The 16563-nt window shown below is 38.1% G+C and overlaps 1 protein-coding gene across 1 annotated transcript; it reads left to right on the top strand.

The window, feature by feature from the left end:
- Positions 1–14115: 14115 nt before the first annotated feature.
- Positions 14116–15607, top strand: LOC145731884 (uncharacterized). The gene is made up of 2 exons (XM_081983880.1): positions 14116–14617; positions 14680–15607. The coding sequence occupies exons 1-2, from the start codon at positions 14155–14157 to the stop codon at positions 15402–15404; spliced, it is 1188 nt and encodes a 395-aa protein (XP_081840006.1). The 5' UTR covers positions 14116–14154; the 3' UTR covers positions 15405–15607.
- Positions 15608–16563: the final 956 nt, after the last annotated feature.

Genomic DNA, 16563 nt, shown 5'->3' with positions numbered 1-16563 from the left:
ATTAGGAACAAGCCACTTCCTATCGCACAGATTTTTTGCACCACCTTGTGCAGTTTTGCTGAAGACTGTATTGTACTGAATCCTTCCTGAAACAAGGGATACATAATTTAACTTAAATGTCAAAATATCTTTTGTAGTGTGATTTTAAAGTAGATTTATGTAGCTTTTATTTTTTTTGGAAAAGCAAAAGGAATTTTTGTGGTTATATATCGTTTTTGATTTTATTACAAAAATAGTATAGCTAGCAAATTTTGGATGCTAAAAAATGACAAACGTGATTTATACAAGGTATTGCAAAAAAGACATTAAAAAATTGCGAAAACAGATTTTATGCCAAGATAAAAAGTATGCGCACATATTTTGTTTTGATATAAGCGTTTTTTGTGCCAAATTACAATAAATAGTTACAGATTTTGATGCAAAATTAAAAAGCAAGATCTCACCTGTTTTGATCCCATAATTATCAGTTTCTTCTTTAAAATGTTCTGTTAAGCAACGAGCCGCTTCTCCGCCTCTCCAAGCAAGCTCAACTGCTGCAATAAAGCAAAATTTACGCTGCAACCCGGTTGGAGTTGTCTCATCCCATAAGGACACCATCTTGTAGTACTCGTCCATATTTAAAGAAGCTAAACTTGTTTTCCATTTTTCTTCATGTTTCTCGAGACTTCTCCTTTTCGCATTTCGAGCGTCTCTACCTGGCTTAAAGGTAATGTCGTGGAATGGGTCGAACACGATATTAAATTCTTGAAAATATTTTTCCTGTAGTTTTTTGGGAACGATATTCCACATTACTTTTACACACAGTTCTTTATAGTTTTTTCCATTAGCTTTACGCATGTTCCATGCCCAGTCCTTGAAGATTAAATTTAGCTCGCCTGTCCTGTAGTTGTTATCTGGAGTAATTGGTAATTTTTTTGCTTGGCAAAATTCCATAAATTGCTTCCAGATCGATGTGTGAGTCTTCTGAGTATTTAGTGGAACACTATTTTCAACAGCCGCGTTAATTTTACCTTCGGAAACATTTCCAAACCGATTCATTTTGAGTTTCAGTTGAAAAATTAATAAATTCATAAGCGTCGTTTGTGATTTTTGTTGTTGGTAACGGTACATAGCAACACAGCATAGAAACCATCAAGTTTGTTTTTACAAGGCAACTTGTCAAACTTGCATGAAACTGCTGACCGCTAAGTTGACAGTTGTTAAGTGAATTTTTCACTTAAAATTTACATTTGTTATACTAATTCTTGATAGCGATTGGTCAAAATTGATAGGAAGGAAATAATCGATAAAAAACCGGGAAAAAAGGGGATGCCGACTCACCAACAACGTGCCCCACATACATAATCATTAACAAAACATCAAAGTTTAAGTAAGGTTAGAGCCGATTTCTTTCGACACTCAATTCCAATCATGTTTCGCGACCATGATTTTAGGATTCGATCGAAATCCTTAGAAACATGATTCATTTTAGGAAGACGAAAGAACATGTGCTGGCTCTTTGGAAGTTGTTATGTCAAAAGTGTTATACAAAAGTCAAAATACAAACATCTTTTTAATTTAATTTAATATTATTGTTTTCGTTTTTGTTATAAATGGATGATTTTATTTTGGTAAGCTATCAATCAAATCCAAAACAATATAACATCTTCTTAGTTTTAATATGGATTTTAGGAAGAGCTTTAAAAGATTCTGGTACGATTTCCTCTTCTTCAGAAGAAGACGAGGAAGAAAATTACCAGCCTCGAACAAAACGCAGAAGAATTGTGGACTACATGAATACAATAGAAACCTATTCAGAGCTGGAATTTAAGCAACACTTAACACGTTTAAATCGAAGTACATGTCAGAAGATAATTGGTAGATAATATTTTTCTATTTTGAAAAATGGTGAGACCTGTACTTAATATCTGATAGATTCAATGTGACTATCAGTAGTTCACATCGAATTATAAGTGCAGTTTTGCAATATTTAGTGGAGATAAGTAATGACCATATAAAATGGCCAAACAGAGAAGAAGCTGAGATAGACTCCCAACGATTTCTATTAAAAAAAGGATTGTCTAACATTATTGGGGCAGTGGATGGAAGTAATTTGAAGATTGTGCGTCCTTTGCAGAATGAGCAAGATTATGTTAATAGAAAAGGCTATCATAGGATCCTTCTGCAGGGAATTGTGAATTCTAGGAAGGCTTTTGTAAGCATAAAAGCTGGAGAACCAGGTTCCATGCATGATGCCAGAATGTTGCGCAGATCTGCAATCTACAATTTGGCTGAAGAAAATTATGATGGTCTTTTCTATGGCAACTATTGTTTGCTAGGTAATTCAGCATAACCGGCCAGAAGGTGGCTAGTAACTCCATATAAAGACAATAGACATCTATCAGAAGATCAAAGACAATTTAATTATATACATTCTGCCACCAGAATTGTTATAGAACATGCTTTTGGTCTACTCAAAGGCAGATTTCGTCGAATCAGAAGTTTTGAAAACACTGACTTGCAGTTAATTACAAATTGTGTGATAGCCTCATGTGTTTTACATAATATGTGTAATTCATGTAAAGACATTTTTGATGAAATTTTTATTGAACCAGATGAATTTGAAGTAGAGGAATAAAATGTATAGCCTTCATTATAATAAGCTGTTTTATTGGTACAAATCTTGGTACCCCTTACAAGATAAAAACTACAGGTTTTATTAGGGCTTGTTAGTTTTAACAGTGTCTTATGTACCCATGTCAAAACATATTATTATGTATTAATATATTAATTATCCTTATATAATTATTATATTAGACTTACATTTATACTTCCTAAAGAACAAACAAATAATTAATTCTAGAAACAGCAAAATAACAAACTTCGGAACAAGTGAGTACCTGGTACAAAAATACTGTTATCTACTTAATCATAAATAACATTTCTTAAGATAGGCCTACAATAAGTCTTTATTTTTCTGATTCTCTCAATTGTAAATAACATTGTAATAATTCCACCTTTTTTTTCTCAATAGCAAGTTTTTCTTTTTCTAGCTCCATTTTTTCCTTGTGTCTTTTATTTTTACACTCTTCTCGAAATGTACTTTTGCTTTTTTTTTGTAAAGGGGTCTTTGTTTTTTCTGAACTACTTTCTTTAAAGTTATCACTTTCAGTAATATCACTCAAAGTATTGTCAGACACATTCTCACTAGCTGAAGTAGATGGAAGGATCGGGTCATTCTTGAGCTCACTTTTCTTTATTCCAACTTCAACACAGGTGCCTGTCTCTGTATTTATTGGCTTATGTCCAAATAACCCATTGAGCCTATTATAAAATTTGTAATTTTGCGCCCCACGTCCTGATTTTTTTGGTCCTTTGTTGTCCTTTATTGACCTGTAAACTCTCATCAAGTTGATCCACTTTCTCTCAACTTTTAATGCAGATCGCTAAAATAGAAACCAAACATTGCTTACTAATCAGATATTGATATAGGTATACATGATTTAAATTTTTAAATGGTTTATCCACAAATAATTTACATTATAGTTTTGTGCTGCCAGCTTCTCTGAAATAATGCTCCAAACATGTTTCTTTTTATTGGCATTACTGAAATCTTCCATATGCTGTTCGTACAAGTCAATTAATAGGAGAGTTTCCTTCTCTGTTCATAATTTGTCCAAACAATCAAGATTGCACTGTCCTGACTCTTGTGTATCAGTAATCAATGTATCGTCATTTGTATATGGACCCTGATCAGGTGATTTAGAACTATGTTCATTAAGTAACATTTGAACAAAATGCATATCTAAAATTTCCGTAAAATATTAATACTAAATACAAAATCCATAAGAATAAACTTACCATTAGTAGCTCGATGAAATCCTCCTCATTTAACTCAAACGTTATCAATGAGTTGGTTTCAGGATCCTGAACCTCTAAAATGTTTTTTGTGGAAGCCATTGATGAATTTTCTGAATATAAACTAAACTCTGTTGTCTGTATTTACAAATAAAAATAAAATTTGAGGTTATGTGTGTTGTGATTAGAATATTGACGTATGTCACTTGAATTTCAATCATGAAATCTTCGCCCCTTACCCCTCTGAAACATAAATAATTCATGTTTCGGAGGGGAAGAGGGATTACCGATCCGAATCCGATTTTCGACAGTTCGGAATCGTGTTTTGGAACTCGCAAAAATCAAAGAAACGTGATTCTTAAATCATAACGCGTTTTGATCCGAAATCACATGTCGAAAGAAAGCAGCTTAGGTTTTCAGAAAATATAATTCTTCCTGTTCTTATATTTAGGCCTTTCTCTAACAAGGTTTACTTATACCTACTCTCTACCATTTACACCACATCCTCCCACCTGAGAAACTTCTCATAAGTTTATCAGTTAAATTTACTCTAAAAATCTTTTTGGTAATTTTAGATTTCTGCCACTTCGCGTGTGTAACGAAACGGGTACTTTGCTTTTAACACTGTCACTTCCGATCTCCACGTTAGACGGTTCACTTTGAGTGCACAACGGATCGGGTACTCTGCTTTAATCACTTTCACTCCCGTTTTCCGCGTTAGGCAGCCTATGAAGCTCACGATGTCCTACCTCAAAAGGCAGGACACTGTCTGTGGCGTAGCTCCTACAGATCCCTTTGAGCTATCGGTAACTTCCTTCATGACCTCGATTTCGAAAGCAAAAATCCTCTGGACAGGACTCAGAACCTGCCCTCCTGATGTACGAACTCGCACCAAACGCACTGTTGCATCCTTTCCAGGAAACGTTTCGACAATTTGTCCAATTGGCCAGTCCATACGTTTGTCATTATCATTGCCAACGAGAACTATTTCTCCCAATTTCACACGACGAATAGGTGATATTTTACTGGTAAACAACTTTAAATGTCCGAGGTATTCATTACGAAAACGTCTCCGTAAATCATCTCGGAGTTGTTGCAAGCGTCTTATCTTTCTAGACCACATTAATCGGTCTACCTCGTCAAAATCAGGTAATCCTTCTGCTCTTGCAAGCTCTCGTATATACTACATTGAAGGCGACAAAACACATGTAAGTCATTGGGCGAGACTTCATCACGTCTTAACATTCGCATAACAAGGTGAGCAAATCTTCGTATGACAGATGAGCACGTCCCAAGGTCTTCCGTAGCAATTGTTTTAAGAGGCCTATTAATCTCTCCCAAAACCCTCCCCACCAAGAGGCCGTAGGTGGGTTAAATTTCCAAATTATCCTTTCGGCAGCAAAACTTTTTCCCGAGCAGTCCCAATCCAACTTTCTCAACAAATTCTCGGTTCCGACAAAATTGGTGCCATTATCGGAGTAGACTATTTTTGGCCTTCCACGTCTGGATACAAATCTTCTAAATGCTTTCATAAAACAAGCTGCTGAAAGGGAAGTGGCCAATTCTAAATGCACCGCCCGGTAGACTGCACATGTAAAAAGACAAATCCAGACATTGTCTCCACCTTTTAGATATAGGGGTCCGGCCAGACCAACATCACTGACTTCGAAAGCTACTGCGTCTCCAACCCTTTCTGCCGGCAGTGCAGGTGTTTTTACATTCAACGGTTTTGCTCCATGTCGTTTACAAGTAACACATTTTGTTACGATGCTTCGTATGTACCATCTTCCGCCAAGAAGCCAATATCTTTCTCGAAGAATACTCATTAAGCCCTGCACTCCTGCATGACAGGTTTTCCCATGTGTGTTCATCACTAATTTGTCCACAAGGACATGATGAGAAGGCAATAAAATTGACATACGGAAGTGGTAAGAATCCTTTTTATTGACAAGACGAGTTTTCAATCTTATCAATCCATCTTTATCACAAAAAATGTCTAAATACTTTAAATGTTGGTCATCTTTAGTAAATTGGGATTGTTGCACAATTTTAAGAACAACTTGCTCGGCAGCGTCAATTTCTTCTGCAGTAAGGAAACCAGTTCGTTTTTCCAAATGTCGAGCATTGTATGCAAAACGAAACATCCAGCCAAACATCCTAATTGTTTTTAAATATCGTGAAAAATATGTTAAGTGCCACTCATCTTCATTATTGATCATAGTAGTCGTTGTCTTTTTCCTTTCATTCTCGACTTCAAACTTAAATCTGGTTCCATCTGCGGCCAGGACTCTTCACTGTCATGTAACCATTGGGGCCCTCCCACCATGGGTCTCCAACACAAAGCCTTTGCAGAACATCCTCTCCATGGTAAGTCTGCGGGATTTAAATGCCCAGGAACATGTCTCCAAGCCGATATAGAAGTAAGCGATCTAATTTCCTTAATTCTATTGTGTACAAATGCTGACCATTCTTCGTTGTGTCGTATCCAACAGAGCACCGTAGACGAGTCGGTCCAAAAATGACAAGGCACATGTTGCTCAAAATTAGATTGCACTGCTAAATACAACCTACATGCTATCGTGGCACTCAATAATTCTAAACGTGGAATAGCCGTCGTTTTTATAGGCGCCACTCGGGATTTTGCAGCTAACAAATGAACTGATACCCCGGACGTCCTTTCAACCCTCACGAATATTGCGCAGGCGTAAGCTTTAGCCCTAGCGTCACAGAACACGTGGAACGCAAATTTGGTGTGGTTCTCCAAATGAATCCATCTAGCAATTTTGAAATCTCGCAGACACTTTAATCCAATTATTCAGTCACAGAAATTTTGCTTTGTTTCTGGATCTAAAGGTGCATCCCAACCGAGTTTACTCTTCCACGTCTGTTGTAATAGCAGCTTTGGAAAAAGTGTAGTAGGACCAGCAAATCCAATCGGGTCAAATATCTTCTGAGCATATGATAAAATGAGCCGCTTTGAAATGACAGTATTTTCTTTAAGCTCATTTAAATCTAGATTTATTGATAGAGTGTCACCATGAACATTCCAAGCTACTCCCAGCACTGGGGTTTCCGCGTGTTCATCCTTGACCCATGGTGAACATCCAGAAGTGGCTCTGGAAGATGGATTTCCGTCCATGATAATTCTAGTAGCATCACTAATGAAATCTTGCAAAGTAAGCGGAAGCTTTGCGGATAACAGAAATAATCCCAATTTTGTTCTTTCTAAAACCCAACAAAATACTTGGGATCTCTTCAATGAGGTTGGGTACCTTTTCTAGACACTGATTTAATGAAGGACTTCCTTGTTTTGGCCTTTTCCCTTATAAATCAAACACAATTTATTTTCAGCTTTCGCTCCAAAAACCTATTTTCACATTGTTAACATCTAACCTAATTAATTCTATTGTGTTCTGTCATTTTTCATTTTTGATAACTCCTTGACACACGCGACACTGTGGACAAACGCACGACTGACAGACACTTGTTCTGCACATTGGCCTGAAGCCCCCCACCTTGAAGGTCCCCTTCAAATCTGACAACTTCAGAGGACTGTTGTTCTTCGCTGTCTAACATTTCCGTGGGAAGCACACACAGTTTGGCAAATGACCGCTTCACAACTCCCTTGGCTGTCTTGACAGAAGCAACCCTAGCTATGCCATCTTTTAATACACCTTCGTGAACGTGCGATTGCCATTTTGTCCTCACTTGGAGTTTGCTGACATATTCCAACGACCACCTGGTCCAAAAATGCTGTTTCCACTGCTGTACTCTTTGGAAGTGGGATAATCTTGTCTCCTTGGCGGCCTCTGGGAGTGACGTGAGTTCTCTTCCAATTAGGAAGTGGGATGGTGTAAGAGCAGTAAAATCGGATGGATTAGAGGAAATTGGAGTTAGTGGGCGGGAGTTTAGGATAGCTTCTATTTCGATTAAAACCGTTAATAGCTGTTCATAAGTTAACGACGCGTTGCCTACTACTCTTTTTAAATGTGATTTACAAGACTTAATGCCAGCCTCCCAAATACCCCCAAAATGAGGCGACATACTCTGTATAAAATGCCAGGTTATATCTTGGTTTGAAACACTCTCTGATATGAAATTTTGTGAATTTTTAAGAAATTTACCCAAAGCCACCAGTTCATTTTTGGCCCCCACAAAATTGGTGCCGTTATCTGAATACACGTGTAATGGTTTTCCCCTGCTTCTTCCAATAAATCTTTTAAAGGCAGCCATAAATGCTTCACTGGTCAATTCGGTCACCAATTCAATGTGTACCGCCTTGGTCGCAAAACACACAAATAAACATATATAACACTTCGATTTTTTGGAGCCCCTACCTTTTCTATCTCTTATTAGTAATGGACCTGCAAAGTCAACACCCACATTACTGAAAGGTGGTGCAGGGTTCAGTCTGGATTCAGGTAAAAGACCCATCACAGGAACATTTATCCTTGGATTGGCTCTAAAACATTTCACACCTTTAAACACGGTAGCTCCCGCAAGACTTCTACCTCTAAGAGGCCAGTATCTTTGACAAATGGAGGATAACAATAATTGTGGACCAGCATGCAAGAGTCTTAGATGTTCGAAACAAAATAAAAGCTTAGTTAGAGGATGGCTATGTGCAAGAACTACAGGGTATTTCCTTTCATATTTGACATTGGCAAGTGTGAGTCTTCCTCCCACCCTCAGAACACCCTCTTTATCCAGGAAAGGATTTAATTTCATTAAACAACCCTTAGTTATTGTTGAATTTGGCTTGTTTAGCTGTTGGATTTCAGAGAAAAATGACATACTGAGCCAACTTAACCAAAGTGTTTTCCGCCTCATTCAACTCCTTTGCCGATAAGGGACCTACATTTTTTAAACTTGATCTAGTATTTTGTCGAAACCTTAAAATATAAGCCATTATGCGACGCATTTTGGAAAATGATGAAAATCTCTCAAATGGAAACAACGAACAAATCTCCACTTTAAATATTTGAGTCTTTTTCTTCAACTCAGGAACTTCACCTTGTGGTTGGAAACGCGTCATAGGCCATGAATCCTGAGTTTGAGAGAGCCAAAATGGCCCATTCCACCATAAGTCACAACTACCAATTTAGCTTGGACAAACACCTCGCGGTAAAAGATCTGCAGGGTTCTCCCTAGTAGACACATAGTGCCACTCAGACATTGAAGTAAGTGATTGTATTTGAGCTACTCGATTACTAACAAATGTTTGAAGAACACCAGATGGGCTATGTATCCAGTTAATACAACCGTAGAATCGCTCCACAAGAAACAAGAGTTAACTGGAAATGTTATCGAAGAACGCACCTTCTGCAGTAGATTTGCTAATAATAGAGCAGCACAGAGTTCCAGCCTAGGTATACTCAGCGACTTGAGAGGACATACCTTTTTTTTTTTTTTTTCTTTCTCCATGGGTCTGTCGGCTGTCAGCTCCAGATAGCACGTAAGCCTAATGGCTTATTGTACTGTCCCCATGTTTGTGGTGCTTTAGTTACACCAGTCCATTATCCCTGTTTCCCGTACGAGGTGAAGAAGGTCCTTGCTTGGTGCTCTTTGTATCTCTTTCAGTACTAACTTAGTTTTCCCGAAGATTGTTTGTCGCCTTTGACCAAGTGCTTCACATTCACATATGATGTGTTCAAACGTTTCGATTTCCTCCCCGCATAGTCTGCAGTCCAGGTTATCATCGAATAGTTTCATGGTGAACAGGTGTTGTCTCACAGGTCCATGCCCTGTGAGAAGCGCTGTTAGGTCTTTCAGTTCTTTCCTGCTGTACTTTAGCAGTTCTTGAGCCTTATTTTTATTTGGTCCTGCAATAGCTTGCTTCCCATGCTTATTTCCTGGGTACGTCTTCCAGCGTTCCAGGTGTTTTGTGTTGATCCATTCTCCAGTGACCCGTCTTGTTGAGCATCTAGGTATGCCTACAGATGGTTCTGGTCCAATCATGTTTGCATTTGAGCCTTGCCTGGCAAGTTCATCTGCTTTTTCATTTCCAGGAATGCCTGAGTGACCTGGTACCCATACAAGTTTTACCCTGTTATGTTCTGCCAGTTCCGTAATTCTCTGTAGACACTCATCTACCAGTCTTGACGATGTTTTGCACGTAAGCAGTGCTTTCAAGGCCGCCTGGCTATCAGTTATTATTAGAATTTGCTTATTTTTGTAAGTCCTTCTAATGTTTTCTTCTATGCACCATAACAGAGCATATATTTCCGTTTGAAAAACTGTGGCGTGTTTTCCTAGTGGTATGCTGATGCTTACCTTAGGTCTCTCGCCATAAACTCCTGCACCACTTCCCCTTTCCTGTCTAGATCCATCTGTGAACCATATTAGACAGTCCTGGGTCAGTTTTTTCGCATTATTTACCCAGAATTTTTGATCCAGTATTACCTCAAATTTCCTCTGAATGTGATATTTAGGACACATGTAATCCGATCTCATTTCAAGAATTGGATCCCTTACTGTGTTCCAAATTGATGTTGTACCTGTCGTTGTTATGTTCCCCGGCAGGTCAATCAAGTCCCGGAGCCTTTGGTAAGCACATCTTGCCTCCCCTAAAATTATTAGGTCCAGTGGAGGCAGGTCTAATATAGCTTCCATGCTCGCAGTAGGAGTGGTTCTTATTGCATCAGTTATGCCTAGACAGGCCATTCGTTGAATCCTCTCTAGTTTGTGTATCGCAGTGTTTTGCATGACTTTTGGCCACCAGCTTACAGCTGCGTAAGTTATTGCTGGTCTGATCACCCTGGTGTACACCCAGTGCACCATACCAGGTCTGAGACCCCATGTTTTTCCATACATTCGTCTAACCATTGCAAATGTGGTTACCGATTTGTTTATGACCTTTTCCAGATGCTGGTTCCAGGTTAGTTTTGACATACCTTACTTTTACCACACATAAGCTTCACAGTAATTCTACCACTTACATCAACACTACGTATGTACCCACATGCTCCATACGAATTTCCACAGGATTTACACAGAGAACGTGCCTAGAAATTCTCAAATTATTCACCTGCTCGAGATTTTCCTTAAACTTACTCCAATGTCTCTTAATGTCCAGGGGAAGTGAGTCATTCCAATTGAGATTCAGAAGCCATAACCTTTGCATCACAATTTTAGCTATCACTATGTAAGTACTCACTAAACCCAAAGGATCAAATAATTTTGCAATGCAAGAAAGAACTCCACGCTTAGTGACTTCAGTGTTATCATCAAATTTTTCAACATAAAACATGAATTTGTCTTGTTCACACGACCAGTAAACACCTAACGCCTTATGTTGACTCTGATTACCAAAGATAACATTTGAATTTGCTTCTGACCTGATATGCCTAATTACCTCTTCGCTGTTAGAAGCCCACTTTTGAAGTTCAAAACCAGCAGACTTTAAAATATTAGCCACCTCTTTATAGATTTTTAAAACTTCTGCTACTGATTGGCCTCCTGTTAAAAAGTCATCCATGTAAAAGTCCCTTTCAATAACTGAAGAGGACTCAGGAAAAACTTCCCTATTTTCGAGGGCTAATTGTTTTGGACATCTTACCGCTAAAAATGGGGCAGAAGCTGTGCCGTAAGACACAGTGCACAGCTCAAATGTTTTCAACTTCTCTGAAGGATCACCACGCCAAAGAACTCGCTGAAGGCACGATTGATCTTTTTTCACCATAATCTGCCTGTACATCTTTACCACATCAGCAGTGAGTACCACATTATGTTGCCGGAACCTCAGCATCAAAGAAATAAAGTCATCTTGTAGCACCGGACCCACTAGCTGAATATCATTAAACGACTTTCCGGTATTTGTGACTGCGAACCCATCAAAAACGACCCTTAATTTAGTTGTTTGACTATTCTCATTTGAAACACCATGATGTGGAAAATAATATGAAACAGCTGACTCACTTTCATTCTCACATTCAATCATATGACCTAATAAAACGGCCCATACACTATACAATTAGTTGTACGACAAGTTGTACAATAGATTGAACAGACAATTGATGATTTTGGCCACAAACACAAACGATCTGAGCATCAATCGGTCTTAAAGATTTGCAGTACGTTTTAAACTTCTGTAGCACACAGAGCATCATGCCGCGTACGTTGTCAAAAACAGCTATAGCAGCAATAGTGGTCGCTTTAGTTTGTGATGAAAAAAAAGTTAGGAAAAGTAAAAAATGGTGCAAAAACTGGCTATTGCAGAGGCGGATTTTCACACATATGAATTTGCTGAAAGAAAACGCACCTGTGAACCATCAGATTTTAAAAATTATCTAAGAATGGACAACGACGCATTTAATTTATTGCTAGAATTAGTCAGGCGGAAAATAACACAACAAGACACACAACTGAGGGATGCAATTAATGCCGAAGAAAGATTAACCGTCACACTACGATATTTGGCAACAGGAAATTCTTATGAGGACCTTAAGTTCAGTACTGCCATATCACCTCAAGCCATTGGCAAAATAATTCCGGAGACATGCTGGGCCATTTACGAAGTTTTAAAAGAAGAATACTTGCAGGTAAGTAAAATAACCGCGTCTTTATTTATTTATATTTATTATGATATTATGAAATACAAAAATAAGCCACTCTCGTGATTTAAACAACGGAAAATAGTATTTTTTATAATATTCTTATGGTTCGTATGTATTAAACAAATGGCTTATGTGAGAATTTTCTTCACTATTTTGAACTTGCGAGGACAGCATCGTCTGGGTGCTGCCTTCTGTTGCTTGCGATTGATACCCTGAGTTGGGTACATAACCTTACGGTTGTTGGCTGAATTGGGCAGAAGGATGGATGGGTTGCGGTCGGGAGTTTGGAGGTATAAATATACTAGAGTGTTCCGTGAGTTTATCCATTTTTGCATAGAACATCACGTCAGAAATCAGTTTTTCTGCTATGATTCGCTGAAATCCCGCAACGTCTTTTAATTGATTCTCTTACCAACAATATCGTATTCTTCTTCGGTATTAACATTATTATTTGAGAGTGTCTTATGCGCTAAATCTAGTAACTCCTGTTTCTGTTTCAAGTCCGAGAAGGTCAACAAGACAACGAAGAAGCAGGTCCGGCTGTTGCTCCCCTCGCTCCAAATCAAGAGGGCGTGATCAACAGACAAGATGCAGATAACGATATGAGAATTCATATCCAAAGACTAGTTGATGCTGCTGCAGGAGAAACTGAGGAAGAGAGGGCCAGATGGCCGAGACTCCTTAAGCGGTCCCCTCCCGGAACAGTGAGGATGTCAATGTTTGAAGCAGCATCACTGGTCAAGAGGTACCAACTCGACAGTCAATGGTTAGAGGACATCAACGTTGTTGCTGACCAAATGTCTCAAATTGCCAGACAAGAAGTACTGCCTGTGATGCAGGAGAATGCTATTACATCTGTTCAACGACGAAGAGAAGTTCCATTGGCATTCAGAGAGACATTGGGTAGACTCGGTTTTAATGTGCCTCCAGAATGGGCGGCTCCACCAGATCCAATCCCACCTCGACCAGCCAACCAAGATGACTTACGCTACAATGCGTACATTCGGACATTTTGGCCTAATCCTGATGCAGCTCCTCGACAACAGGAATTTCAGGTTGATGAGGAGGTGGAAAATCCCGTGTTTCATGAGGAACCCAGGCCTGTAGCGATGCCAGCTGGTGTTCAACCAAATGATTGGCAAGAGTTCCGGCACAATGCCACTCGCCATCTAAACTGACATGTCGCAGATTCCAACATTTACATACCGGTTGTACTATACACCGAATAATCGCATATGTCAGCAAGTCTAGTAGGAATCTGGGTCAATCGACGAGTATTTATTCAGCAAGGCTGGCCATCTAAAATCACTGGTCTCCGGGTTGGTCGGCGAGCAACATTCCCTAACTTGAAGTGGTGGGTCGGCTCGCTACCTTCTTAGGATCCCAGGCTGATAAGAGAAGGGTTCTCTCGCAACTTGAAGTGACCGTTAGAACCCTTAACCCTGTCAGTTGTTCACTTGGTCTTTTGGTCACACCGTACAAGAACACCTTTGCGTGCCCCTTTACGGTGTAGCCGAGGGGCTAAAACCCCACTCGTCTGTCCCGAACTCACATGCGCTTTACGACACTTACGGCCGTGTTGGCCCTTCTATTCTGGGGGTAAGAATAACCCCTCTTAAGTGTTTGGTATATTTTTATAATAAACGAGGCTTGCCAGTGACCTAAGTTGTTTCTCTACCATCCCTCACTACGCACCCCTAAACGTGACAATATGATAAGAGCATCACAGGCTTTAAAAGTGAGTACTGCTACCCTATGTCGAATGAAAAAGGCTGGAATTCAGGCTGACGACTCCTATTTCATCAGCATTTCTAAGAAAATGTCGGTCAGTAAAAACAAAATAACCGCTTTTATGAAAAACAAAATAAAAGATCAAATTTATTCAATGTATGCTAAAAAAGAATATGTAACAATGGCAAATTTGCGAAAACATTTAATTGACCAAATTGGAGAGCATTTTAACGCTTCCATTTCTGCTTTGCGAAGATGGTGTAAAAGCATCGGTTTTAAATGGAAAAGGACAAGTAACCGCCAATATTTGATGGAACTTCCAGACATCCAAATGAAGCGAATGAAATTTTTGAGGGAGTATACAAAAAATCAAGAAGCGTCGAATGGATTAACACCTGTTTTTTTGGATGAAACGTGGATTTATAGCAAAGGTTCCTTTCGAAGTAGTTGGCAAGATGACACGATATTTACAAGTTCTACTAAACGTACTCAAGGTAATTTATTGTAGTAAGAGTCCACATGAATACAATGACGATGACTTCTGCTACTATTTCAGGTGATCGTTATATAGTACTTCACGCAGGAAATGAAAATGGCTTCATTAATAATGCGAGTTTGGTTTTTAAAAGCGGTTCGAAAAAAGGCGACTATTATGACAACATGAATCGAAAAAACTTTGAAAATTGGTTTAAAAATCAACTTATCCCAAATTTATCGGAAAAATCACTTATAATAATGGACAATGCGAGTTACCATTCTGGACTTTTAGAAGAAATTCCCCAGAAATCTTGGACAAAACAAAAATTAATTACCTGGTTAAGGAAACAAAATTACGATTTTGAAGAAAAACCGATGAAAGATGAAATTTGGACTTTAGTTTGTTCAAAATTGATTCCACAAAAAAAATATTACCTGGATGAATATGTAAAATCTTTTGGCCACAAAATTTTAAGATTACCACCATATCATTGCCAATACAATCCTAAAGAGATGGTCTGGTCCGAGTGCAAGAGAAAATATGATGAACATATGATAAGTTTACAAGGGACAGCAGTAGAAGTATTGACAACTTGGGAAAGGGTTTTAAGAGAAATGCCAGCAGAACATTGGAAAAACTACATTCAACATGTCAACAAGCTCATAAACCATTCTTGGAACACCATAAAATACTGTGATGTTTCAGACATTGAACCACTCATTATTACTGAAGCCAATAATGATTCAGATTCTGAATTAAGCTCGGAATTAAGTGACTCCGAGATTGAAGATAATCTCATTTAGCTACCCACTCATGTATATCTTCTTAATTCTTTATTTTTGGGGTTATTTTGGTTTTACTGACCAACATTTTCTTAGAAATGTTGGTGAAATAAAAGTCGTCAGCTTGAATTACAGCCTTTTTCATTCGACATAGGGTAGCAGTACTCACTTTTAAAGCCTGTGATGCTCTATCGTATACATTGGAGTACTCAATCGGGATGCCATCTTGATATTGTTTCTTTTTGTTCTCGAAAAAAAACACATTTAGAATTAGTACTTGTTTGTAAATTGTATGGTTTAGCATGTAATTTAACTACGATAGCACGTTAAATTTTGCCGTTGTGTATTAAATATATGTATGCATATAGTAAATTTCTTTGTATGTATTTCTTTTTAATCTTTTTTGTTAAGGTATTATTGGTATGTCAAATTACTATTTTCGCTTTATTGTGCAAAGTACAATAACACAGTACAAAATCAATGAACATTAATAATATATTATGTTATTAGGAGTAGAAGAGATCTTTAAGTGAGTGCAAGCACACCTATTCACTGAATGAATGATGATTAAACTGAAACTCTCATGATCGACATGATTTTCAAGGCACTTGATCATCAATCACTTCCGAACGCACTAATTTTTCAAAGCATTTGTAGGTTAAAATTTGTGATCTAATTCTAGACATACGTCTTTTTTCACCTGCTTGACTCAAAGGGTAAAAATTTTACTATACCTAGTATTTTATTTGATTTTTAGAATCTACGTTTAAAATACACAGGATGTCCAGGAACTATTGCACGAAAATTAAAACGCGTACGGGGGAGGTCAAAATAAAGTTAGTTCTTCATATAAACTTTTTGTTTATCTCGCATCCTGTCGATATACAGGGCTTCAAAAATTTAGTTCGTAACAACTTTTTTCAAATTATTTTTTACGGTTTCATTATAGTTACATCATTAGAGTTGGTTGAGGATATGCTGTAAATTTGATACATTATGGATATGTATCCATGACAACACAAAATAATGGTTATGTATTTGACATGTGTAGCGTTGACATTATTGTTTAAATAAATTTCATATCCTAATATTAAAATCATGGCAGAATTTACATTCGAAGAACTTGCTGACATGCATTTAATGTATGGATTAGCGGAAGGTAACGCTGCTGAAGCACGTC

This window comes from Ips typographus, linkage group LG7 (assembly GCF_016097725.1).
Source record: "Ips typographus isolate SLU linkage group LG7, UJ_Ityp_2.0, whole genome shotgun sequence".
Classification (NCBI taxonomy): domain Eukaryota; kingdom Metazoa; phylum Arthropoda; class Insecta; order Coleoptera; family Curculionidae; genus Ips; species Ips typographus.
Note: the sequence above shows the minus strand (reverse complement) of the source record. Positions and strands in the feature narration are given on the sequence as shown.

Excerpts from the sequence above, each read along its gene's own strand:
- LOC145731884 (XM_081983880.1), top strand. The coding sequence starts at position 14,155 with ATGAAAAAGGCTGGAATTCAGGCTGACGACTCCTATTTCATCAGCATT. Across the intron at positions 14,618-14,679 it reads TTCTACTAAACGTACTCAAG|GTGATCGTTATATAGTACTT; the intron begins GTAATTTATTGT and ends CTACTATTTCAG.